The 26,279-nt window shown below is 42.9% G+C and overlaps 1 protein-coding gene across 2 annotated transcripts in view; it reads right to left on the bottom strand.

Annotated features, from left to right (window-relative positions):
* Positions 1 to 26,279, bottom strand: part of trabd2b (TraB domain containing 2B) — a 324,667-nt gene that overhangs the window by 172,694 nt on the left and 125,694 nt on the right. For both annotated transcript variants that reach the window (XM_067990256.1, XM_067990257.1), the window contains exon 3: positions 2,949 to 3,095. In XM_067990256.1, coding sequence (XP_067846357.1) covers positions 2,949 to 3,095 — 147 coding nt within the window. The remainder of the gene's footprint in view (positions 1 to 2,948; positions 3,096 to 26,279) is intronic.

Genomic DNA, 26,279 nt, shown 5'->3' with positions numbered 1-26,279 from the left:
GGGAATTCCAGAACATAGAGCCTAGGCAGTTGAAAATGCAGCAGCCAATGGGGTGGAACAATTAAAATCGGGGATGCACAAGAGGCAAGAAGTGGAGGAGCGCAGAGATCTCGGAGGTTTATAAGGCTGGATGAGGTTACAGAGATAGCGAAGGGTGAGGCCATGGAGGGATTTGAAAACAAGGATGAGAATGTTAAAATCGAGATGTTCTCGGACTGGGAGCCAATGTAGGTCAGTGAGCACAGGGGTGACGGGAGAGCGGGACTTGGTGCGAGTTAGGATACAGAACAGCAACACACTCTGACTGTGGTTGGCATTGTCATCCAATTGAAGAAGTTCTTCTCATCAATTTTGTCCCATCCTCCTCTCCTGTTAGTGTTGATTCTTTGCTGGGGTACATTTCCAGGAGCATCGGTACCCTAGGTTCACTGCCCAAGTGGCCATTATTTAAGTAAGAGCTGAAACAGTGATTCAGCAGACTATCTGCATGAGGAGGGTGCAGGCTTGTGGTGCTATTGCACCCATGCCTGATCCTATCATCAACTGAGGTTTACACACACACACACGCATAAACACACACAAGCACAAACCCTGCCCAATTCACCATCCCCCCCCCCCCCAAATGAGAACCATTTTCCAGTTTTCAAAATGTTATTAATTGAACAAAAAGAATTACTAGAGCAAACTGAAGTGTCAGTTCATGCTCCCTCATAGCCCAATAGGTAAATGCACTGTCTAGTCTGACAAATACAAAGTGCTACATTCAATCCCTGGTCTGTGTTGTTCGCGCTGATGTCAAAGATACTGAGCTCAGCATCCCTGGCTGGAGAGAGAAAAATCAATCAGTCTCCTGATTACAACTTGATGATCCCCATTGTAAAATGTTCCTGCGTGAATTGGATCAGGCTCAGTTGTGATCGAATTCCCCCCTTCCCATGGTTAATTAGCCTATTAACCATCTAGGCTCACTAATGAAAAACGTCCACTCAACTAGTTACCAGGCTGCAGCTACTGCCTACCACCACCCCCCGCCCTCGCCTGCACCATTAGGACAGGAGAACAAGGGGGGAGAACAACATTTGGGAGTGAAAGAGAAACAAAAGTCCATGAGTGCAGCAGTGAAAGTGATGATCTGATTTATCTAAAAATGATAGATTAAATGGGTGATACAAACCAAATACATCACAGCAAACAGTGAGATTATAATTAGTATCTCTGTTAGTGAGTCTCAGCAGAAAACTCATTGAATCACCGGCCATATTTTAATGCTGGCCTCAATACCTTTGGGCAACAAAATGACGGTGGGGATATGACTGGTGAAGGCAGTTTCCAGACAATATGGCCAAGATTTCCTGATCTCCCTCCGCCGAGTATTCAGTGGAACTGAGGCAGGCGGGGGCAAAAGAATGGTTCGATGATTATTTTGACATGCTTTTATCTTCCTGCAGGCAGTGTCCAGTGGTGTACAATATGGACAGGCATATTGTATACATATGCAAATAGAGAAAACACCTCGTCCAGTATATTTTCAGTCATTTGTACCATAGCAGCACTGGACACTAGGGGCGTCTTTTCGTCCTTGGTGTTCAGTGTTGCCATGGTGATGGGGTGGTTTAATTAAAAAAATTAAAAGCCTCTGCAATCGATCATAGTGCGATCAATTGCATATGCTAGAGGACCAGAAAACTGATGAAAACATGGTATTATAAATTCAAAAGACTGGGGCTTGTGAAAATACAAACTTGACAGATCTGATCATAAAACAGGCTCTAAACCACCAACATTTTCCATTTATTCCTTTGGAAACAATTTGCAAACCTAAAAGGGAAGGGGGGGGGAAAGTCAGTAGAATTTGTTTTGCTTGTAGAAATATTTTTTAAATTTAAAAGTCTTACAAATTGCTAAAAGCAACTGGCAGGAGATCTTTCTTCAGAAATAGGAAGAATTCAGATTCAGTTGCAATGGCTTTACATGGAACAGTAGCTGATTGCAAGCTCTGGGGAAGACATTCCTGTTGCACCACACAGACCAAATAGTGACAAGCTCCTATTCACAACTGTTCAGCATCTAGGCCACACCTTTCTTCAGGTTTCTTTCCCCTCCCCTCCTTAAACAGAAAATATTTGCTGCATGGATATAAATTCATGAGCAGGGGGAAGAAATTACAGAAAAAGTGTATTTTTGGGAGATCAGCAAAAGCCTTGGAAATAGGATCTGTGCAGTCTGCTGAACAATACATCTGAGCGTCCAACAGAAACAATCTTATAATTACAGGCTACAAAACACCATGTTCCCATTAATGAACTTTTCATGAAGTAAAAAAATTAATCTTATATATTAAAAAAAATAATGACAAAAAAAACTTTTTCCACAGTCTTCAAAGGATTTGAGGCGTGCTACTAAATTGCAACTGACAGCAAGCACTAAAGCCAGAGTGCAGTGCCAGAGCATACAGTAATCTAATCAGAAACCATGCTGGTTTGGCCGAGCTCCACTAACTCATGTAACGTTTGTTAGGCTGTTGTCCAATTTCTCTGAAACCCTCTAAATATTATTCAAAAACAACAAATTTCTCAGCGTTTGTCTGGTGCCAACTCCACATTAGTTCCATTAACTGAAATGACGTGGACACATTTAGGGGCACAGCAGCCACGTCAACAACAGCCTATGGTTTACAAGGGTTTGCTTCATTGAGCTGGCTTGATACGAGCCAAAAGATCATGATTCAATTCAAAGTAGTTACAGAAAAAAATGCAAACTGATTTGACAGGCGTCTATATTTAGCCATTCCTTCTATACTTGATAATAAACTTGCAATCTTGCAATTAGCTGCTATAAAGCTTTTAAAATAATCTGGAACTTTTTTTTCCCATCTCAATTGACCCTTTCTCTGCACTCATTTTGACAAGATTGAAAATGTCAACAAAATAACAGCTACGGTGCCTTACTTGGGATGTGTCGTGATTGAAGATGACAGCATTCAAGTCCCCGCAGTTGTAGTGTTTGATGAGGTCCTCTGTTGTGTAAGGGGCCTGCAAACTGCCTGCTCGGAGGCTCTCGTGTTGCAGTAGAGTTTGGTTTAAAGCAAAGAGGACCTGCAATGATACAAGAATAAAAACAATTGTGAAGAACACTAGGAGTTGGAAATGGATGGAATTCACAACAGTGTGGGTTGGGGGCATGCAACAATTTAGAGACAGACGTATCCATACAGGGTTTAATTATGAAGTTGTGATTCAACTTAAAATAGGCAAAACATTATGTATAATGTAAAAAGTTATGCAAGGAATGAACCGAGTAGAGATTCCACATGAGTTCCAAATAATTTAATTCAGGAACCATTTTCCCCACCCACAATTTTCTTCTCTCTGCCAAAAGATGCTCACACATGCTGGGCACTGGCCACTCCTTCATATACCACCCAAATTTCTATTCTTCACGGGGGAGGGGAGGGTTACTGAACTGTGGGACATAAGAGACAGGCCCAATGCTGTCTGTACCCAAAGTTCACAAACTAGAGGTCTCGTTATAACATCTTATCTGTACAGCTCCAAAACATGCTGTTCCAGAATACTCGACCATACTGTAAAAAAAACAAAAATATACTTTTCAATACTGTGTTTAATAAGGTTTAAAAAATGGTTTGGGACCTGAAATACTAACGGCACAACTATGACGGAGTGGGACTTCCATCCACTTTCAAATAGCTGACCCCATCATAAACTGCGGGTTCAGCTAAGTTGCATAGGCTGAACCGTGCAGGCTATGTAAATACAGCTTCCCTACAACGCATCTGATATAGCAGTGGAGCAGAAAACAGCGCAGGGGAGGAATTGAGGTTCCAAATCGTCCATGAAGAGAAATTGGCTGGAAAATACCTGGAGGGGAGGAAGTGGTTGTTTGGGGGGGGGGTGGAGGGAGGTGGGAGAGTTGGATGGGGAAGCAGGGAGAGTGAGGGGGCAGGGTTATAGGGAGCTGAGGGAGTGGGCGTGGAGTCTGGAAGATACTTGGAGGAGATGCAGAGATGTGATGAAGCAGAAGGAATTAAAATCCACTGATGCTTAAAGGGGAAATGCAGTACTGGAGGAAGCAGGCAACATGGGCCACAAGGATGGCAGCCAGATTGAAGAAATGAACATCAAACTTCAGCATATCTTCCTAACAGAAATATGGAGCAGAAGGAACAGAGTGTTTGAAATCAGGGACTGGAGGCCTGCCAAGAAAGTGGTGTGCATTTTTTGAGGGAGGTGGCTGTGGCAGTGAATGCCACCACCTTGACTCCCAGGACTCCTTTGCAGTGTAGGAAGAAGTTTAATGACCTCACCAGAGCAGCCTGCTCCCCTGACTTGTGCTTGCAGTCCCTCTTTATGTATGTCATAGTCATTCATTACCTTCATGGTGCCAGAAGAGTCAGTAATGAAAGTGGGACATGACAGTCAGAAACGGAGGTTCCAGTGGAGTCAGCCCTTGACTCCCAAGCATATTGACTCACATCGCTGGCATCCTGCTCTAAATAGAAGGATGCGGGATGAACATCATTCACATGGAGGCACCGAGGACCTGTGACATAAGGCAAGCACCACGGTGAAATCCTAGGCCATCCTCAATACCAATAACCGAGAAGGAGTCAGCGCAAACTGTAACTCTGGCGTGTCTCAGTTACACTTCAAATTTCAGTACCCTCAAATTCCAGTCCCCCATACCAGAAGTACGCAACTTTTGCACCAAAAATACACTGTAATTGCGGACCCTTGATACACATGTTGTGTCATCGCAGGTGACAATTTAATTTTTTTAAAATCCCCATCTCTCCTCCAACAGTACTTTCTTTTCAGTTTGTTCTGAGGGATTCTGTTTTTATAATATTTCTTTGCTGCCTCCTGGGGCTCTTTGATGTTTCTAGTGCCTCTCACTGTGCTACCAGTGTGGAACTTCAGTTGCAATATTCCAAGTCAGTTCATCAACTTTCCAGCTCAACATGTTCTCAGACTTCCACCGCAATGACCTTCAGGATATTCTTTAACTTTAGTTGCTTATTGCCACCATCTTCACTTTAACCACGTGACTTTTAACCCTCAGCTCTAATCACTATGTTAATCACTCTATAAACCTGTCTTTCTTTTTTTCACTTCCTATTACATCATCTGCACCATTGCACCATTGTACCCATTGTTGGATAGACTTGACAAACATTTTTTTCATGACGACGAAGTGCCTTTAAAAGCATAACGGGGATAAAATAGCAAACAAATCAGATTGGAACCAAACAGACGCCTAGCTTTATACTTCAATAACTGTTCTGTAATATCTTCTGAGGCTGCGACTGCTGCGGATTCACCCTTTCATTCTACAGGACACATTCCACACAAAACAACAAACAAACAACCCAGCATGCACAGTGGTCAAAAGTTATACTTTCAAAGTCGGACCTTTTCTAGCTAAAGAACCTTCTACAATGGTTAGGGAAGGTACATACAGGTCAACAAGCAACCTGGTCATTAGTTGGGTTTTGGCACTTTAGTCAATTGCTTCCAAAGTTGAGGCTGGCATTCATGGCGTGCTGTAACTTGAAGGGGGCATAACTTTGACCTGGAAGGGCATCGGGGCACCTCAGACAGAGTAGCTATGGGATGCTCCATCTTGTAGAGTTGTATCAGGGTAGGTGATGTTGAAGTGCCTTCACAGGCATGATACATCCACCCTGGTTATGCACATTGCCCCATCCCCAAAATTAGGGACAATGCCTACGAACATCAGTGTTGGCAGACAGAGGTTTTTCTCTGCCACGCTTGAGCTGGTGGAGCGGGACCCCAGAGATTTGGTTCTTTCGGGGATCTGAACAAGGTCCACGGGAGTCCCCTGAGTGCATCTCACTCTCTAACCAGTAAATACTGGTGAGGGAGAGGGTTCCAATGCGGAGTGCAGCCTGAGCCAAGTCCACAGCACCATGGATGGCTCAGCTGTACGGGGTGGGGGTGGGGGGGAGAAAGCTCAGCAGAGCAATAGTGATAGGGGATTCTATAGTTAGGGGAGCAGACAGGCAGATGTGATTCCAGGATGGTATGTTGCCTCCCTGGTGCCAGAGTCAAGGGTGTCACTGAGCGGCTGCAGAACATTCTGGGAGAGGAGGATAAACAGCCAGAGGTCATGGTCCATATCAGTACCAACGACATAGGTAGAAAGAGGGATGAGGTCCTGCAGGCAGATTTTAAGGAGTTGGGAAAGAAATTAAGAAGCAGGACCTCAAAAGGTAATAATCTCCGGATTACACCCGGTGCCACGCGCTAGTGAGTATAGAAATAGGAGGATAGAGCAAATAAATGCATGGCTGGAGAGATAGTGCAGGAGGGAGGGCTTTAGATTCCTAGGGCATTGGGACCAGTTCTGTACAGGCCGGACAGGTTGCACCTCAAGGGAGCTGGGACCAATGCCTTCGCAGGGAGGTTCATTAGTGCTGTGGGCAGGGATTTAAACTAATTTGGCAGGGGGATGGGCACTAGGATGTAGCAATGGAAAGGAGAAACAAGGGGCACAAAGGATCGGGGGGAAAAGATAGCATTAGAGCAAATAATAGCATAGTATTAGGTGGGATCAGACTAAGAGAGAGTACAAGAAAGTCTAAGACTGGTTTGCAGTGCATCTGTGTAAATGCACGAAGCATGGTAAACAAGGTTGGTGAGCTGCAGGCGCAAATAGCCACATGGGAATATGATGTTGTGGCGATAACGGAGACCTGGCTCAAAAAGGGGAAGGATTGAGTACTAAATATTCCTGGATACAAGGTGTTCAGGAAAGTTAGAGAAGGAAAGAAAGGAGGAGGTAATGGCAGTATTGATTAAGGAGAATATTGCAGTGCTGGAGAGAGAGGATGTCCTGGAGGGGTCAAGGACAGAATCTATTTGGTTAGAGTTAAGGAACAATAGAGGTGCCATCACACTACTGGGCGTATTCTATAGGTCACCAACTAGGAAGGATATCGAGGAGCAAATTTGCAGGGAAATTACAGAGAGGTGCAAAAGCTATAGAGTAGTGATAACTGGGGACTTCAACTATACTAATATAGACCGGGATAATAATAATAATAATAAGGGGCAAAGAGGAGGATGAATTTTTGAAATGCGTTCAGGAGAATTTCTTGACCAATACGTTTCTGGCCCAATGAGGAAGGAGGCATTGCTGGACTTGGTTCTAGGGAATGAGTTGGGCCAAGTGGAGCAAATATAAGTGGGGGAGCATTTAGGGAACAGCGATCATAGTATCATAAGGTTTAGAATAGCTATGGAAAAGGACATGGACCGCTCTAAAGTAAAAATACTCAATTGAAGGAGGGCCAATTTCAATGGGATGAGAATAGATCTGGCCCAGTTAAATTGGATTCAAAGATTGGCAGGCAAAACTGTAATTGAAAACTGGGCGGCCCTTAAAGAGGCACATTCCCACAAGACGGAAAATTAGGGCAACGAAAGCCAGAGCTCCCTCAATGACAAAAGAGATAGTGAGTACGATGAAACGGAAAAAAGGGGTGTATGACATGTCAGGTTGATAACACAAGTGAGAACAAGGCAGAATATAGAAAGTTCAGAGGAGAAGTGAAAAAGAAAATAAGACGGGCAAAGAGAGAGTATATTTAGGAAGGACAGGCAAAAAGGAAAAGGAGGTGGGGTGGCGTTGTTAGTAAAGGATGAAATCAGAGCAACAGTGAGAAAGGATACTGGCTCAGAAAATCAAGATGTAGAATCAGTCTGGGTGGAGGTAAGAAGCAACAAGGGGCAGAAAACACTGATGGGAGTTGTCTATAGGTCTCCAAACAGGAGTGGTAATGTAGCGGATGGCATCAAACAGGAAATTAGAGATGTATGTAACAAGGGTAATACAGTAATCATGGGTGACTTTAATCTACATATAGACTGGCCAAACCAAATTAGCAATAATACTGTGGAGGATGAATTCCTGGAGTGTGTACAAGATGGTTTTTTAGGCCAGTACGTTGAGGAGCCAACTAGGGAACAGGCTATTCTAGATTGGGTATTGTGCAATGAGAAGGGGTTAATTAATAATCTTGTTCTGCGGGGTCCTTTAGGGAAGAGTGACCATAACATGATAGAATTCTTCATTAAGATGGAAAGTGATGTAGTCCAATCCAAAACCAGGGGGTCCTATATCTAAACAAAGGAAACTATGAAGGTATGAGGAGTGAGTTGGCTATGACAGATTGGGGAGCTTCATTAAAAGGTATGAGGCAATGGCTAACATTTAAGGAATGAATGCATGAATTGCAACAATTATACATTCCTTTGTGGCGCAAAAACACAAAAGGAAAAGTGGCCCAACCATGGCGAACAAAAGAAATTAAGGATAATATTAGATCCAAAGAGGAGTCATATAAAGTTGCCAGAAAAAGTAGCAAGCCTCAGGATTGGAAACAGTTTAGAATTCAACAAAAAAGGACCAAGAGATTGATGAAGAGGAGAAAAATAGAGTATGAGAGTAAACTTGCAAGGAACATAAAAGCAGACTGTAAAAGCTTCCACAAGTACGTAAAAAGAAAAAGATTAGTGAAGACATATGTAGGTCCCTTACAGTCAGAAACAGGAGAATTTATCATGGGGAACAAGGAAATGGCAGAGCAATTAAATAAATACTTTGGTTCTGTCTTCACGGAAGAGGACACAAATAACTTCCCAGAAATGCTAGGGAACCAAGGGTCCAGTGAGAAGGAGGAATTAAAGGAAATTAGTACTAGTAAAAAAATAGCGCTGGAGAAATTAATGGGACTGAAAGCTGATAAATCCCAGGGCCTGATAATCTGCATCCCAGAGTACTAAAAGAGGTAGCCATGGAAATAGTGGATGCATTAGTTGTCATCTTCCAAAATTTTATAGATTATGGAACAGTTCCTGCAGATTGGAGGGTGGCAAATGTAACCCCACTATTTAAAAAAGGAGTGAGAGAGAAAACAGGGAACTGCAGACCGGTTAGCTGAACGTCAGTGGTAGGGAAAATGCTAGAGTTTATTATAAAGGATGTGATAACAGGATGCTTAGGATATATCAATGGGATTAGACAAAGTCAACTTGGATTTATGAAAGGGAAATCATGTTTGACAAACCTACTGGAGTTTTTTGAGGATGTAACTGGTAGAATAGATAAGGGAGAACAAGTGGATGTGGTGTATTTGGATTTTCAGAAGGCCTTTGATAAGGTCCCACATAAGAGGTTAGTGTGCAAAATTAAAGTACATGGGATTGGGGGTAATATTGGCATGGATTGAAAATTGGTTAACAGACAGGAAACAGAGAGTGGGAATAAATGGGTAATGGGTCTTTTTCGGGGTGGCAGGTGGTAAATAGTGGGGTACCACAGGGCTCCAGTGCTTGAGCCCCAGCTATTCACAATATATATCAATGATTTGGATGAGGGAACCAAATGTAATATTTCCAAGTTTGCTGACGACACAAAACTAGGTGGGATTGTAAGTTGTGAGGAGGATGCAAAGAGGCTTCAAGGCAATTTAGACAAGTTGAGTGAGTGGGCAAATACATGGCAGATGCAGTATAACGTGGATAAATGTGAAGTTATCCACTTCGAAAGGAAAAACAGAAAGGCAGAGTATTAATTAAATGGTGATAGATTGGGAACTGTTCATGTACAAAGAGACCTGGGTGTCCTTGTACACCAGTCACTTAAAGCAAACATGCAGGTGCAGCAAGCAATTAGGAAGGCAAATGGTATGTTGGCCTTCATTGCAAGAGGATTTGAGTACAAGAGCAAGGATGTCTTACTGCAGTTATACAGGGCTTTGGTGAGACCACACCTGGAGTATTGTGTGCAGTTTTGGTCTCCTTACCTAAGAAAGAATATACTTGCCATAGAGGAAGTGCAGCAAAGGTTCACCAGACTGATTCCTGGGATTGCAGGACTGTCGTATGAGGAGAGATTGGGTCGACTAGGCCTGTGTTTGCTAGAGTTTAGAAGAATGAAAGGGGATCTCATTGAAACATATAAAATTCTGACAGGGCTAGGCAGACTGGATGCAGGGAGGATGTTTCCCCTGGCTGGGGGGTCCAGAACGAGGGGTCACAGTCTCAGGATACGGGGTAAGACATTTAAGGCTGAGATGAGGAGAAATTTCTCCACTCAGAGGGTGGTGAACCCGTGGAATTCACTACCACAGAAGGCTATGGAGGTCAAGTCACTGAATATATTTAAGAAGGAGATAGATAGATTTCTAGATACAAAAGGCATCAAGGGGTATGGGGAGAGAGCGGGAATATGATATTGAGATAGAGGATCAGCCATGATCAAAATGAATGGCAGAGCAGGCTTGAAGGGCTGAATGGTCTACTCCTGCTCCTATTTTCTATGTTTCTATGAGAATAGTCTGGCGGCCAACATAAAAGAGAATCCAAAAGTTTTCTACAGGCATGTAAACAGCAAACGGGTAGTAAGAGGCCGATTCGGAACCATAAAGGAGATTTACTCACGGAGGCAGAGGGGATGGCCGAGGTACTAAATGAGTACTTTGCATCTATCTTTACCAAGGAAGGAGATGCTGCCAGAGTCTCAGTAAAGGAAGATATAGTTGAGATACTGGATGGGCTAAAAATTGATAAAGAGGTACTTGAAAGGCTAGCTGTACTTAAAGTAGATAAGTCACCCGGTCCGGATGGGATGCATCCTTGGTTGCTGACGGAAGGGTGAAAATTGCGGAGGCACTGGCCATAAACATCCAAACATCCGTAGATACGGGGGTGGTGCCAGAGGACTGGAGAATTGCAAATGTTACACCCTTGTTCAAAAAAGGGTGTCAGGATAAACCCAGCAACTATAGGCCAGTCAGTTTAACCTCAGTGGTGGGGAAACTTTTAGAAACGATAATCCGGGACAGAATTAACAGTCACTTGGACGAGTGTGGACTGATTAGGGCAAGCCAGCACAGATTTGTTAAAGGCAAATTGTGTTTAACTAAACTGATAAGAGTTTTTTGATGAGGTAACAGAGAGGGTAGATGAGGGCAATGCAGTTGATGTGGTGTATATGGACTTTCAAAAAGTGTTTGATAAAGTGCCGCATGGTAAGCTTATTATCAAGATTGTGGCCCATGGAACAAAGGGGGCAGTAGCAACATGGATACAGAATTGTCTAAGGAACAGGAAACAAAGAGTAGTGGTGAATGGTCGTTTTTCGGACTGGAGGGAGGTGTACAGTGGTGTTCCTCAGGGGTCAGTGCTGGGACCACTGCTTTTCTTGAAATATATTGATGACTCAGACTTGGGTGTACAGGGCACAATTTCAAAATTTGCAGTTGACACAAAACTTGGAAGGGTAGTAAACAGTGAGGAAGATAGTGATAGACTTCAAGAGGATACAGACAGGCTGGTGGCATGGGCGGACACGTGGCAGATGAAATTTAATGCAGAAAAATGCGAAGTGATACATTTCGGTAGGAAGAACAAGGAGAGACAATGTAAACTAGAGGACACAACTCTAAAAGGGGTACAGGAACAGAGAGATCTGGGGGTATATGTGCACAAATCGTTGAAGGTGGCAGGGCAGGTTGAGAAAGCAGTTAAAAAAGCATACGGGATCCTGGGCTTTATAAAGAGAGGCAAAGAGTACAAAAGTATGGAAGTCATGATGAACCTTTATAAAATACTGGTTCAGCCACAACTGGAGTATTGTGTCTAGTTCTGGGCACCGCATTTTAGGAAAGATGTGAAGGCCTTAGCGAGGATGCAGAAGAGATTTATTAAAATGATTCCAGGGATGAAGGACCTTAGTTACGTGGATACACTGGAGAAGCTCGGGTTGTTCTCCTTGGAACAGAGATGGTTGCGAGGAGATTTGATAGAGGGATTCAAAATCATGAAAGGTCTAGACAGAGTGGATAGAGAGAAACTGTTCCCAGTGGCAGAAGGGTCAAGAACCAGAGGACATAGATTTAAGGTGTTTGGCAAAGGAACCAAAGGTGACATGAGGAAAAACTTAGGTTAGGATCTGGAATGCACTGCCTGAGGGGGTGGTGGAGGCAGATTCAATCATGGCTTTCAAAATGGAACTAGAAAGGGAGCTGGAAAGGAAAAAAAATTCAGGGCTACAGGGACAGGGCAGGGGAGTGGGTCTAGCTGGATTGCTCTTGCTTAGAGCCAGCGTGGACTCAATGGGCCAGATGGCGTCCTTCTGTGCTGGAACCTTTCTATGATTCTATGGTATTCTGTGTTTGTGAAGTCAATTCTGATAATATAGTCTGGTCTGCAAGCCTTTTAGGACCACCTTCAACTTCAGAGCTTAATTACTTATCTAGCTCCTGAAATCTCAAAAATAATTATACACTATGGATGCATACTAAGCACAAGGGAATCAGAGTTTTGCTGCATCCCTACCATACTGCTCCAGAGCAGTGATATATACTCACCGTGAAACCACATGATCTGACTTGCAAAACTGCCATTCTCCACGTCGTTGGTGGTAACAAAAAATTGGTTCTGTCTTGTTTCAGCTTTGTAGAGCTTTCTTTAATTCGGCCATTGGTCTTCAGGAGTTTTTTAAAAAACTAACTCGTCAAAATCTTGCCCCAAGCTTAACTTGGCACAAATATTTCATCATTTGTCTGAAAAGCTTGAGAATGGGCCAAGCTACTTCCAAACAGACTGAGATTTGTTCAATTATGGTCAACAGTTATTCAAATCCAGGAAGTCCCAGTAACTGGGATATTTATGAAACTGAAGCCAGAGTTTCCTGCAGTCATGAGCAGGCGGGGACCAGAGATGTACCCTAAGTGGCACTTGTGCCTGCCTGTCCTATGTAAATGAGCTGCCTTCCCACTAACCCTGAATGGCACCGTCAAGCACAATCCCAGCATAAGTGTTGGGATCGCAACCCAAGGAACTGGCACGGCTCCTGGAGTGGCAAGAAATTAAAAAAACATTATGTCCCAAAAATTCTGCAGAGGTTCTCCCGATCACCTGCCATAACTTCAGTAAAAGAGTGGCTCAACTTCTCCCCCCCCCCCCACCACCCTCCAACCCACCCCCCAAACTCCCAGGGAAATGGCATAAATAACAATTTTCAGCCTTTTGTACTCTTTCCACCAGTCTTACATTTGAGATCCGAGAACCCTGAGCGATTTCAAGGCCTGTGTATATAAAAGTTATATACAAAAAATAGCTTAGCATTTAGGTTGTGACGCTTTATCATTTTTCATTCGAGGAGCAAAATATTAGAATTTGTACTATAAATATATTACTTTATGTCACTGTTCATCTTTAGTTAAGTAAACTTGTTTAACAGTTCAAACCTAAACATAGTTTGATGTTGTAATACTCTACTGCTTCCCAAGATTGTGAGAACGATCCCATTGAGGTATTGGATAATTCCAATAGTTCTGAATATGTTTAAAACATGCAGATTCTTCTGACCCTGTGCCTTTAATAAAAAGATTATTTAATAAAAAGATTATTCTGCTCATTAGCAGAGGCATGTTTCTGAAAGCTCACCAGGATATCATGGTTAGTGAAAATATTTTCAAAGGCACAGAGAATTGGGATTCACTTGCAAGTATCATCTAAATACAGGAACTGAAAAATCTAGTGTAAGAAGATTTAGAAAAGACTCAAAAAATGTAACAGTAACATTTAATTTTATTTTCATTATTTCTCCAATTTTTTCCCTCTCCTCTATTGAAGGTACTTTTTTGCTAGGGTATAGTCCCACAGGCCCAGGCAGCCTTCTAGTACCACACCCAGGTGGTAATAATTTTCCAAAATTCTCTGGACTCGGCAAAGGTCCCGGCAGATTGGAAAACTGCTAATGTAACGCCCTTATTTAAAAAGGGTAGTAGGCAGAAGGCTGGAAATTATAGACCAGTTAGCCTAACATCTGTGGTGGGTAAAATTTTGGAGTCTATTATTAAGGAGACAGTAGCGGAACATTTGGATAAACATAATTTAATAGGACAAAGTCAGCATGGCTTTACGAAGGGGAAGTCATGTCTGACAAATTTGCTTGAGTTCTTTGAGGACATAACGTACAGGGTGAATAAAGGGGAACCAGTGGACGTAGTGTATTTAGATTTCCAAAAGGCATTCGACAAGGTGCCACATAAAAGATTATTGCTCAAGATAAAGAATCACTAGATTGGGGGTAATATTCTGGCATGGGTGGAGGATTGGTTATCTAACAGGAAGCAGAGAGTTGGGATAAATGGTTCATTCTCGGACTGGCAACCAGTGGCCAGTGGTGTTCCGCAGGGGTCGGTGCTGGGTCCCCAACTCTTTATAATCTATATTAACGATTTGGAGGAGGGGACCGAGTGTAACGTATCAAAGTTTGCAGATGATACAAAGATGGGAGGGAAAGTAGAGAGTGAGGAGAACATAAAAAACCTACAAGGGGATATAGACAGGCTGGGTGAGTGGACGGAGATTTGGCAGATGCAATACAATATTGAAAAATGTGAGGTTATGCACTTTGGCAGGAAAAATCAGAGAGCAAGTTATTATCTTAAAGGCGAGAAACTGGAAAGTACTGCAGTACAAAGGGATCTGGGGGTCCTAGTGCAAGAAAATCAAAAAGTTAGTTTGCAGGTGCAGCAGGTGATCAAGAAGGCCAACGGAATGTTGGCTTTTATTGCTAGGGGGATAGAATATAAAAACAGGGAGGTATTGCTGCAGTTATATAAGGTATTGGTGAGACCGCACCTGGAATACTGCATACAGTTTTGGTCTCCATACTTAAGAAAATACATACTTGCTCTCGAGGCAGTACAAAGAAGGTTCACTCGGTTAATCCCGGGGATGAGGGGGTGGACATATGAGGAGAGGTTGAGTAGATTGGGACTCTACTCATTGGAGTTCAGAAGAATGAGAGGCGATCGTAAGGATGTTCCCAAGGATGGGTGAAACTAGAAGTAGGGGGCATAATCTTAGAATAAGGGGCTGCTCTTTCGAAACTGAGATGAGGAGAAACTTCTTCACTCAGAGGGTAGTAGGTCTGTGGAATTTGCTGCCCCAGGAAGCTGTGGAAGCTACATCATTAAATAAATTTAAAACAGAAATCGACAGTTTCCTAGAACTAAAGGGAATCAGGGGTTACGGGGAGCGGGCAGGAAATTGGACATGAATTTAGATTTGAGGTTAGGATCAGATCAGCCATGATCTTATTGAATGGCGGAGCAGGCTCGAGGGGCTGATTGGCCTACTCCTGCTCCTATTTCTTATGTTTTTATGTTCTTATGTTACGTTATTCTTCGCACATAACCTAGATAGTGAATGTTGTCTGGGCATTCAACCAGAGAAGACATCACAGCCAAACCTGATCCCGTTCTCACCTGGAGGAGGAGAGCGTATAGTATTTCCTCTGTCCACACAAATGCACTTCCCAGTAGTAGCCACTGGATTGCAACCAGAAGAGTGAACCTGACTGGTTGCTCCTCTTTCTGGACTATGGGTTCTCTGGCTAATTATTATGCCCCTACTGCTCCTCCAGCTGAATTCAGCTAACTCAGCACAAACTGAGATCAAAACTGGGACCTTCCTGGTCTGTATGGCTCAGGACCATACGTGGCAATATGTTATTACGATTTACCTTATTCTGTCCATCTTCACTGTGGACGGCAACTTTCCAAAGATAGTCAGAACAGGTGTGATTCATTACCCAAAGTGCTACTTTGTCAAATATTGCATTACTTTGTCAAATACTTTGAATAATGTGTTTACTGGGAAGTCAGTCTACAACAAAGTCAGCAGGGAAGCAGAAAGAAAGCAAAAATTTCCCCACCCACATGGTGAAAAATTCAATTTTACAAGCTGTGTTGCTCCACAACTGGCTCAGAACCCTGGGCAGACGGATTTGCTTAATGCAAGGAAACTATTGACATTTATCATTTTTTTTAAGTTGACTCCTTCTTTTAAAGTATTCAGTACATCTGAATCTGTTTAAAACATGCAGATTCTTCTGACCCTGTGCCTTTAATTATAACAGAAAATGCAGTTCCAGTTCCTATGTGGCTTTCACTTGTCTATGAAATCCAGACCCAACTATTCATTGTTCTAATTACCAAGCCTCAGCTCACGATATATCGACAGCTTACTCTGTGCTATACAATAGCACTGAGGTGTTTGGATTCGCAAAAAAAAGCTGTTTCCTTCAAGTAATCATAGAATCTTGTGGCATGAAGGAGGCCATTCGGCCCATCGTGCCTGTGTTGGCTCTTTGAAAGAGCTATCCAATTAGTCCCACACCACTGCTCTTTCCCCATAGGCCTTCAAGTTTTCCTTTTCCAGTATATATCCAGTTCCTTTTTGAAAGTTACTATTGAATCTGCTTCCACCACCCTTTCAGGCAATGCCAGTGTAATCATTACCAGTAGAACCATAATGGAGGTGGAATAGAATATCTGTTTATAATAGTTTTGCTGCATACTTTTAGTTTTTTTCTTCAAATCAATAATAACATGAGTGTTGCATAATCATCAAATATTTTTAAGACCAATTTATTTTCCTAACCACAATATCTTATGGGATTTACAATATGATTTAAAAAACTCTTTCAATGGCTTGCTGGGTGAATGCACTGTGTGGTGTGGTATTTATCTACATCGACTAGAAGATTCCAGGTTTGATTCTAGTTTGTGCTGAGTTATCTAATTTCAGTCAGGGCAGTAGTTGGGCAGTACAACTGATTTTGGTGCCCTCGCTTTGCAAGGAGGAATGGGAAGAAATTAGCCAGGATTCCTGCACCTGATCCCTACTCCTGCTAGAAAGTGCATGTGTGAGGACAGGATGGGGTCAGCTATGCTGTCATGCATAGTGGAATAAATAGCCTGCACAACACTCACTGTGATTTCATATATGAAGTAAGACCACTGACCATCATCATACATAACAGTTTTCAAAGCAAAGTATTGTGAAATCCACATAAGTACACTTTCCATTTGCTTGACATGGGATACACACACTCTCCATAGATGCGCAGGTTGGTAAGAACCATGGAGTATAAACTCCCAAGTAAAGACAGGGGTACCACTGGAGTTTAATTAGCTACAACCAACATTGAGAACAGATAAGCTTAAGAACATAAGAACATAAGAAATAGGAGCATGAGTAGGCCATACGGTCCCTCGAACCTGCTCCACAATTCAATAAGATCATGGCTGATCTTATACCTCAACTCCACTTTCCCACCCTAACCCCATATCCCTTGATTCCCTTAGATTCCAAATATATATCGATCTCAGTCTAGAATATACTCAACGACTGAGCATCCACAGCCCTCTGGGGTAGAGAATTCCAAAGATTCACAACCCTCTGAGTGAAGAAATTTTTCCTCATCTTAGTCCTAAATGGCCGACCCCTTATCTTGAGACTATGACCTCTAGTTCTAGATGCTCCAGCCAGGGGAAACAGCCTCTCAGCATCTATCCTGTCAAGCTCTCTAAGAATTTTATACGTTTCAATGAGATCACCTCTCATTTTTCTAAACTCCAGAAAATATAGGCCCATTCTACTTCATTTCTCCTCATAGGACAACCCTCTCATTCCAGGAATCAATCTGGTGAACCTTTGTTGCACCCCTTCTAAGGCAAGTATATCCTTCCTTAGGTAAGGAGACCAAAACTGTACACAGTACTCCAGGTGTCCAGTTCTGGTCACCACGAAATGAGAGACATTCAAGTTCTGGGCGCAGTGTATAGGATGGCTACTAGGATGATCCCCAGATTCTCCTGGGGACTTGTGCCATTGTAATAGCGCATCTACAGCATAGGGACCCTTGAATGACACAAAAGAAAGAGAAAATTACGGAGTTTTTCATTATGCCACTCCATATTTTCCTGGGACTTTTCTGCCACTTTGCTGATATGCTTGCTGAGAAAAGATAGAAGGTAATTATCATATCATAGCTCCGCCTCCATTCAGATCAATGGCGATCGTAATTTTCCTGCATTTAACCAGTTTTCCCGCTGCTACCACTTAGACTGAAAAACAATGGCATTGATTTATTGACTTCAAATGCGTTCACAGATTGCATTTAAATGACATGCTAACGTGCTAACGTGTTTGCTGATTGGGACTTGTTGAAAGACAGGTTCTTAAAACACGGCATTGTCATGAAAATAAAAATGTATTATTAACGATTCTTTTCTTTTAAGTTTTTTAAAAACTATTTCTTTTTAAGCTTTGATTGTTGTTATGAAGAGCATAATTGTTTTGAAACAGTAGCAGAAACATTTGCACAAATAATCTGGGCTGGGGTGTGCAGATAAAGCTGTTGCAAAGAATATTGGTCCATAAGTTGAAGGACTCTTAGATGATGTTGGCCCCAGCTCTTCCCTCATATTTAGACTTAAGTATTCTGTATCTGTACGAAATGCCACGTTTATGAACCTGTTAATCTGAAAAAATTTGCTTCGCTTTTGTTCAACATTAGAAAAGGCCCGGAATTAATTGGAGCACCAACCTGCTTTAGTCCAAGGTTTTTTTTCTCAATCATTAATTGTGAAGATGAAAATGCTTAGGGAGATTCCTGTCGCTATTTCTATCAGCTAATCCCTGCCTCACATAAAGGTGACACTCACTATCTGGGATCATAATGAAGAATAAGCACTTGGGTGAGGTACTGAAGGGCTACCAATTCCCAGCAAGTCAGCAGCTTCAAGGGAGGGAGAGAAAAAAATCTTAGATTGTATAAAGAATAACATAGCCTGGAGAGTGTTAAAATGTTAACGAAAAAGCCTGAAATTCTTCTCAACATGCAGAATGTATAAAAGCTTGATTTTATATCAAACTGTTAATTCCACCTGATAATGTGTTAGAGATAAAAGGAGATTTGTTATAATGGCTGCATAAGTGATGAGTCAATGAGCACATACCTCCCATAATGCAAAAAAGCCAATTGTTTTGGAGTTAAACAGGGGACCACAATTCCACAACTCTTCAGGCACATTGGCACATTCCTACCGCAACACTGGTGGGAGCACAGCAGAAGAGCCGGAAAACAGGCCTCAACCCGGATGCACCAGGTCCCAGCCTAAGCTGCCAGTATCCTCCATTCACCCCTTACAAAGGTGCACATGTCAGAGGAGGTGGGACCGGTTCTGGGGCTGGAGCTGGGTCTGGGGACTCCCAATGCTAGGATTTCCCATGTCCTTATCCTCACAGGAACGTGGCAAAAATGTGGAGGCCGATACATTGAGTGAGAAGAGGTGTTCCAGCATCCAAACTGGTGCAACCAGAGACCACCATGAGGGGCCTAGGCCAGGGAAATGGCCTGGCTTTCCAAAGACATCCAGAAAGTATTTTCCTATTGCTTAATGCTGGCTCTCTCTTAGAAAGGGGGCCCATTTTAAGTGCTTCCAGAGGGGATCTGACACTACCCCTGGTCCTGGCAGAAAAGTCAGATTTCCTGTTAACTTGGTGCACCCACCAACCTCATTCTAAATAGGCATTCTCCCCCAACCCTACATATTCCAACAGGATCAGCACTGGGGGGCACTGGCAGGCATGATCTCACCTTACGTGCCAGGATCGCGTCCCTGTGGAATTTTAGGGCCAAGGCATTTTAGGAGTCTAACACATGCATGCATCTTACATCTGTAGTATCTGCAAAACTACTTGTTAAAAGAGCAGAGAAAACAGTCAACAGTGGAACACACGGGAAGGCAGAGAAAGCTTACTTTGAAGATACTACTTTCCACGTTTATGTGCATAGGGTGTGATAGAGCACAGAAATGTCATGTACAGGAAGGAAGGGCACTCCAATAGCCTGAGGGGACTGGGAGAACATGATGGGGAGGGTTAACTCTATGTCTAGTGCCCACCACAGCTGGAAGTATATCCAGAAAAAGTTGTCAGACCTAAAGAAAAGCATCAATGTAAGACCGACAAATATAAGTGAAGTAGCAGAACAAACCATAAATGCACACCATAACAAGTACCAGATGGCTAACACATTACACTCTGTAGCTTTGCAAATATTAACTAGAAGCTTGCAAAGGAAGTGCTCCTAAGGCACCGCAAAGATGAAATTAATGAATCTTTTCAAGTGTTTCAGGCTGTCCGGAGGAAGGCGGCAGAAACTATCACTGGAACCTTCTGCAATCCAAGAACTGCCACATCATGCAGGAAGAGGTTGAATGATCTCTCAAAGCTAGTCTAAGCAAGTCAAGGCACTCTTGCCAATCCACATCCTCTACCACTCATATGGCATTCACTCATCTCCTTATCTATCATACTCTTTTCCTCTCAGTACCTAAGTGTTTTAAGGAAACTCTCCTATACAAAGGGCAACCCCTAAAAACACTCAATCACTGTCTTTACTCAAAACCACTCTGGCAGCTCACATTGCCTGCCACAGGGGCTTTTGCTCATCTTCAAGGACACTTCTCTTAAAGATACACTGCACCCCTACCTCGCATGGTCACAGGATGCATGTGCTCATATGGGGGAAAGTGTATCTCTTTCTCACATGCCACTCACATGCCTTCCCATCCAAAGTAAAAGCTTGTCAATAACCAGCAAAGAGAAATGCAACCAGGAGGAGCACTATCACTGAAAATGTTGAGTCTGCATGAGCAGGAGGCACGTGAAAGTATAGGCAGACAGTAGACACTGTGGGAGAAGGCGAGGTTGGAGGCAAGGTGGCAACAGAAGCTTGGTAAAAGCTGGAAAACATTCATCATTGGTAGTATCAGCTCTTTGTGCTTTCTCAAATACTTGCAATGCCCCTATACTCAGCTGCCATTTCTTCAAGGGGGAATGTCACTGTGTGCACAGCTAAACAAGCTCTTCTGTGTTTTACATCAAAGGGGGAACTTTGCAAGAGGCCGGCCGGCCACTCCAATGACCACCCAGGAAATTCTAGCGCAGGATCTGCAGTCACAACTAGAGCCTCAGCTGTTGCCATTCATCACCAAATTTAATGTGGTATCTTACTCACTCAAACACCAGCTCAGAAGCACCCACTTGGGAGGAAGTTATTAATGAGTCACAAGGGTTGTCACTGGGTGAAGCACTAAAGCATAAACGAGAATGAAGAACTGAGATTGGAAGAGAAGGTGAGTGTCATTCCTCCACAGAGGAGGGTGAATCAATTACCCTCAGCGGAGGAGCCAAGGAGTCTAAATCTTAGGGGCCCAGTCTTCAAAGGAGCTTGTGGAGAATAGCACACTTCCTGTGTTTCTCTGGTTCTATTGGGAAGCACATGAATTGTGCAGTCCACCCGAATAGAGCATCAGTGACCTTCTTGATCCAATGCTGAGCAGCTGCCTGACTAAGGTGGCAAAGGTCAACAGATGCTTCCTGGAAAGATCCAGTCACAAAGAAATTCAAAGCAGTGGTGACCTTGACTGGTACAGGCAATGCTGTTCTCCTGTTGGAAGTGGGCTGCAGGTCTTCAGCTAGCAGTTGACATATTTCCCCAATAATCTGTGGGGCAAGCACAACATTCTGAGGTACCAATGGTCGGAAAAGTCCAAATAACACCTTCTTGATCTATAGACCCCGGCACATAGATAATATATACCTGTTCTGATACTTGATTCTAAGTGCCTCCAATCTAGCCTCTTCCATCTCCTCATCTTCCTCCTCTTCATTGCTTATGAATAGAAGGATTCCGATAGCGAAATCCATGTCCCCAATGAAAAGGTGGTTTTTGAGCACAGCTGAGTGAAACCAAACTGCACCACCAAAGTACTAAAGAGATTGATATGCAGGCAAAGTAACACCAACCTTCAGTAGCAGCAAACAAAATGGCCTCCTCAATGTGATATCCACCTCGTGGATACGTTCCTGCAGCTCCTACTTCCACTTACACAGTAGCAGTAATTATTTGGGTGGGGAGGGGGGGTTGTTTTTTGAAGTTGGGGAAATGGGTTAGAGGGGATAGCCATGCCCCTTGATCCTATTTGCATGAGGCACATCGGGCTTCCAGCAGGTCTTAGAGGGAACTGGTGCTTTTTTGGGGAGAATAATTCAGGTGCAATTTTTTTAATGACACAAGAACCATTTTACTCTGTTTATCACCCCAAAAAGAGCGGTAATTTGGAGGGAAGTCCAGGTCAGCAGGTTCGAATACAGAAACTGTTACTTGCTTAATGCTGCCATGCAGAGCAAATTTGGTCCTGCAGGTGACTGAAATGAACCAAAATAATTAAGGGCTATAGTAACTTTCATGGATTCTGGCAGGACAGCACAAATAATCAGGTGTGAGACAGAGTCTCTCTATCAAAAATGCAGAGCTTTGTGACAATCAATTCATTAAGTTGGGCCCTCCTAAGCCCCTGTTCCTTTGCGGGCTGCAGATCGCTCACTCTTTGGTGGCACAATGTATCCCTGAGGTACCTTCCAGTGCTTTTGGACCTCCCTCCTCTCCTGCTCATTATTCTCCCCCTCCACCACCAAATGCAAGCCACACTGGAGGATTCTTCCATGATTTGGGATATGGTAAAATTGTGCTGTGAAAATTGCTTCAACGCTCCGCTACATCTCTAAAGTCTATAGTTCCTTGCTTTTCTTAAGTAGCTGATTAAACTCAGCAACATCCATGCTATGTGATGCAAAATGAAAGAATGCAAGAGTTTTCACAAGCTGGCCTTAACTTGTTTCTTACAAGCAATTACACAGTTAAAAAGCAACATTGCAGAAAAGATGATCTCAACTATTGTCACTGAGATGGGAATTTGAGAGAAGCGCTAGAATCAGACAAATGGGGGTAGATCCTGGTTTTGTGCAATAGTGTAAAACAGGTGATAGCGAATCGGCAGCTATTAAAGTCAAAAGAATTAAAAATCGGGAGAGATGTAAAACGGGCTGCCGATTCGCTATCACCCATTTTTCACTATGGCACAAAGTCAAGATCTACCCCCTTGAGGTTAGCTCTCATCATTTAAAACGTCATCTCAACCCTACATTGCGACACCCTCTAGGCTATGAATTCTCCTGTGATATTTCACACATAGATTGCATACACTTTAATACAAGTTTCTCAAAACCTTCAGGATCTGGTCTATTTGCCAAGATAAGTAGTACAGAACTGCAGTATCATTTCCCAGTGAGAACATCCCTCCACTATAACCATTTGTAACTACCTTTTTTATTTGAAAGCTGAGTGTTGCATCACTGCTATAAACAATGACCTGTTCCCTCATTTTACATGAGCTTTATAGGGTAGGTGACCTCATGACCCTTCTCTTTAACTGTAATCTACTTAATGCTTCTCTGCGGTATCTGGGGCTACCATAGAGCTGAAGACAAAAGTACACACACTTAAAATTTAATACCCAAATAGATGTTGCCTTAATAGACACTAAACATTTTTTTTACTCTTTGCTTCATAGAATATATATTTTTAATAGGAAATATGTAAAAATTATAAGAGAACATAAAATGAGATTTTTGCAGCTTGAAAAGCAGCCACAATTTTAATGGGTGGAGGTTACCAAGTTCATTTTTACTGATTTTCATGTTTCTCATTATTTTCTAGGAACACTAGCCATGAGAAAAGGAAGCTTAATATTATTTAATTGGGAGGCTTTGTGAAATATTCTTTCTTGAAGCAATTTATTTTCAACATCACAATGAAAAAAATGGGCCTTTCCAAAAATGAACACCAAAGGGAACAAAAAGCTGCTTCAGCATCTGTCACCTGAACAAGCGTTCCCAACATCATTCGTAGCACAAATGCACATCTGTAAACTTTCCAGAATTTCATCAGCTGAAAGATACAGGACACGATGTCCCAATAAATCTTGCAAGTTAACTTTGGGGGAGAATTTTTATGGGGGTTCTCTCAATTTCCTGCCATAACTTAGGCAGCACCCCTGGAAAAACGACATTTTTAAGCCGCTTGGACCATTTCTCCAGAAGTTCCGCTGATCCTCTTGGAGAGATCGGGAGAATCCCCATGGAAATTCCAGGCATATATCACTTGAGATCTCTCGTGACTTAGTGGGTCTGATGTTGTACTGAGCCATTCAGGCCAAGAAGGTCCAAGGTTTGTTTTCTAGTTTGTGTTGAGTTAGCAGATCATAGGTGGGGCAGAAGTTGACACAAGAGTTTCTAGGCTAAGGAAGGAGAAACCAAATTAGTGTGAATGAGTTCCTCTCGTCTCTGTGTATAACGTCATTGTAAACAATTGCAGGAGGATTTGGTCAGTATTTCTAGCAAAATTTTAAATAAGGAAAGAAAGACTTGCATTTATATAGCGTCTTTCACAACCTCAGAATGCCCCAAAGCACTTTACAGCCAATGAAGTACTTCTGAAGTGCAGTCACTGTTGTAATGTAGGAAACGCAGCAGTCATTTTGCACACAGCAAGGTCCCACTAACAGCAAGGTCACCAACAGTGATAATGACCAAACAATTTGTTTTAATGATGCTGGTTGAGGGATAAATATTGGCCAGGAAACCCAGGCAAACTCCTCTGCTCTTCTTCAAATAGTGTCATTGGATCTTTTACGTCCACCTGAGAAGGCCTTGGTTTAATGTCTCATCTGAAAGATGGGACCTCTGACAGTGCAGCAGTCCTTCACTAGTTCACTGGAGTGTCAGCCTAGATTTTGTGCTCAGGTCTCTGGATTGGAACTTGAACCCACAACCTTCTGACTCAGAAGCGAGAATGCTACCCCTGTGACACCTAAACGTTTATGATTTCACAAGAATACTATAGCAGGTGAGCCTCGGGCCTACTCAGTCAATCGCACGGATCAATCCCTGTGCCCCATTCAGGCCAGCCGGTATTAATCTCTACCCCTTGATGTCTCAAAACCATGTTTTAGGGTGGTTGATTGATGACCAGAGATATCTCCCGCAGTCATGGCTAATTCATTAACTGTTACAGTTCCTTTTAAGAAAGACATTTCTACATCTTGTTTAAAAAAAGTTTCAGCTTTCTGCAGAAAGGAAGCAACATTAGCGCAAGTAACGAACACCAACAGGACAGACAGTATATACAAAGAGCAGTGGCAAACTGCTGCAACAGGACACAATTCACATTGGGTAACACCACCCATCCTTGTGAAGTTTCAGTCTGAGCCCAGCTCAGATCAGACCCAAGGATCTTCTGTAGATCATCAGTACAGCATGTAGTACAGCATCTGTCGACAGTAAGGGGTGGGGGGGGTGGTAAACAAAAATAATGAGGCCAATAGCACTGCAAGAAGTGCGATAGAGTAGACTATTCGCATTCTGAAGTCTCATTTTAGGTGCTTGAACAAACCAACTGGAGCTCTACAGTACAGCCCAGCAAGAATGACTAGGACTATAGTAGATCGCTGTATGCTGCAAAATGTTGTCACACAGAAATTATTACTCCTTTCTGAAGCTGTGAAGAGGATGATGATGAAGAAGAGGGAGATGGTCCTCCAGCCCCACATTAGGAGGAGGTTGCACAGGAGCGAGAGGAGGTGGAGATAAGAGGCAGCAGCTATTGCCGATTGTTTTCAATAAAAAGTTTTGTGAAGGAGTAAAAATGATTCCCTCATGGCTGTCCCCCCCACACACCCCAACTGCTTCACCTCTCAACCAACATCACTAAAACACATTATCTAGTCATTATCACATTGCTGTTGGTGGGACCTTGCTGTGCGCAAATTGGCTGCTGCGTTTCCTACATTACAACAGTGACTACATTTCAAAAGTGCTTCATTGGCTGCAAAGTGCTTTGGGACATCCTGAGGTCATGAAAGGTGCTATATAAATGTAAGTTCTTTCTTCTTTATAATATTTTTCAATTTAAAAAAGTAACTACTGCTATTTCTTACCACTGTGTCTATCTATTGTGTCAGCTAACTTATCTACTTAAGCTCTAAATCTCCTGCCTTTACAAGATGCTGTCTGAGTGTTACAAGGTTGAAAGGTGGGTGATGCGGGCCTTTGAGGACTGAGGTGACTCTTGTCTCAGTGAAATTGCAGTCCCTGAGAGTCCTGCTACTAGCAGCCCTTCTTTTGCACTGTCTATGGGTGCCAGGTCCACATCTGGAGCTCGCTCATATGGTGGCATTGGAGGGGGCCTTGTGGAAGTAGGCTCATTACCACTCTCATGAGGGACAGCGACGTCGGTTATCACTCCTTCTAGCCATCTAATGCTGGGCATATGCTCAGAGGCGCTACTGGTTGGTGTGACAACAGACCGAATAGTCACAATTACCTACCAGGAGGCTTTGAAGTTGCCATGTTAAAACTGACCCTCAAGGCATCTAGTGAAGCAGTGGTTGCAGCCACTCTGGTAGCCACCAATGTTCCTTCTCCTGGTGCCTTGTTGCCGCAGACATTTCCTGGACTCCC

This window comes from Heptranchias perlo, chromosome 9 (genome assembly GCF_035084215.1).
Source record: "Heptranchias perlo isolate sHepPer1 chromosome 9, sHepPer1.hap1, whole genome shotgun sequence".
Taxonomy (NCBI): Eukaryota; Metazoa; Chordata; class Chondrichthyes; order Hexanchiformes; family Hexanchidae; genus Heptranchias; species Heptranchias perlo.
This window is presented reverse-complemented; position numbering and strand designations above follow the sequence as displayed.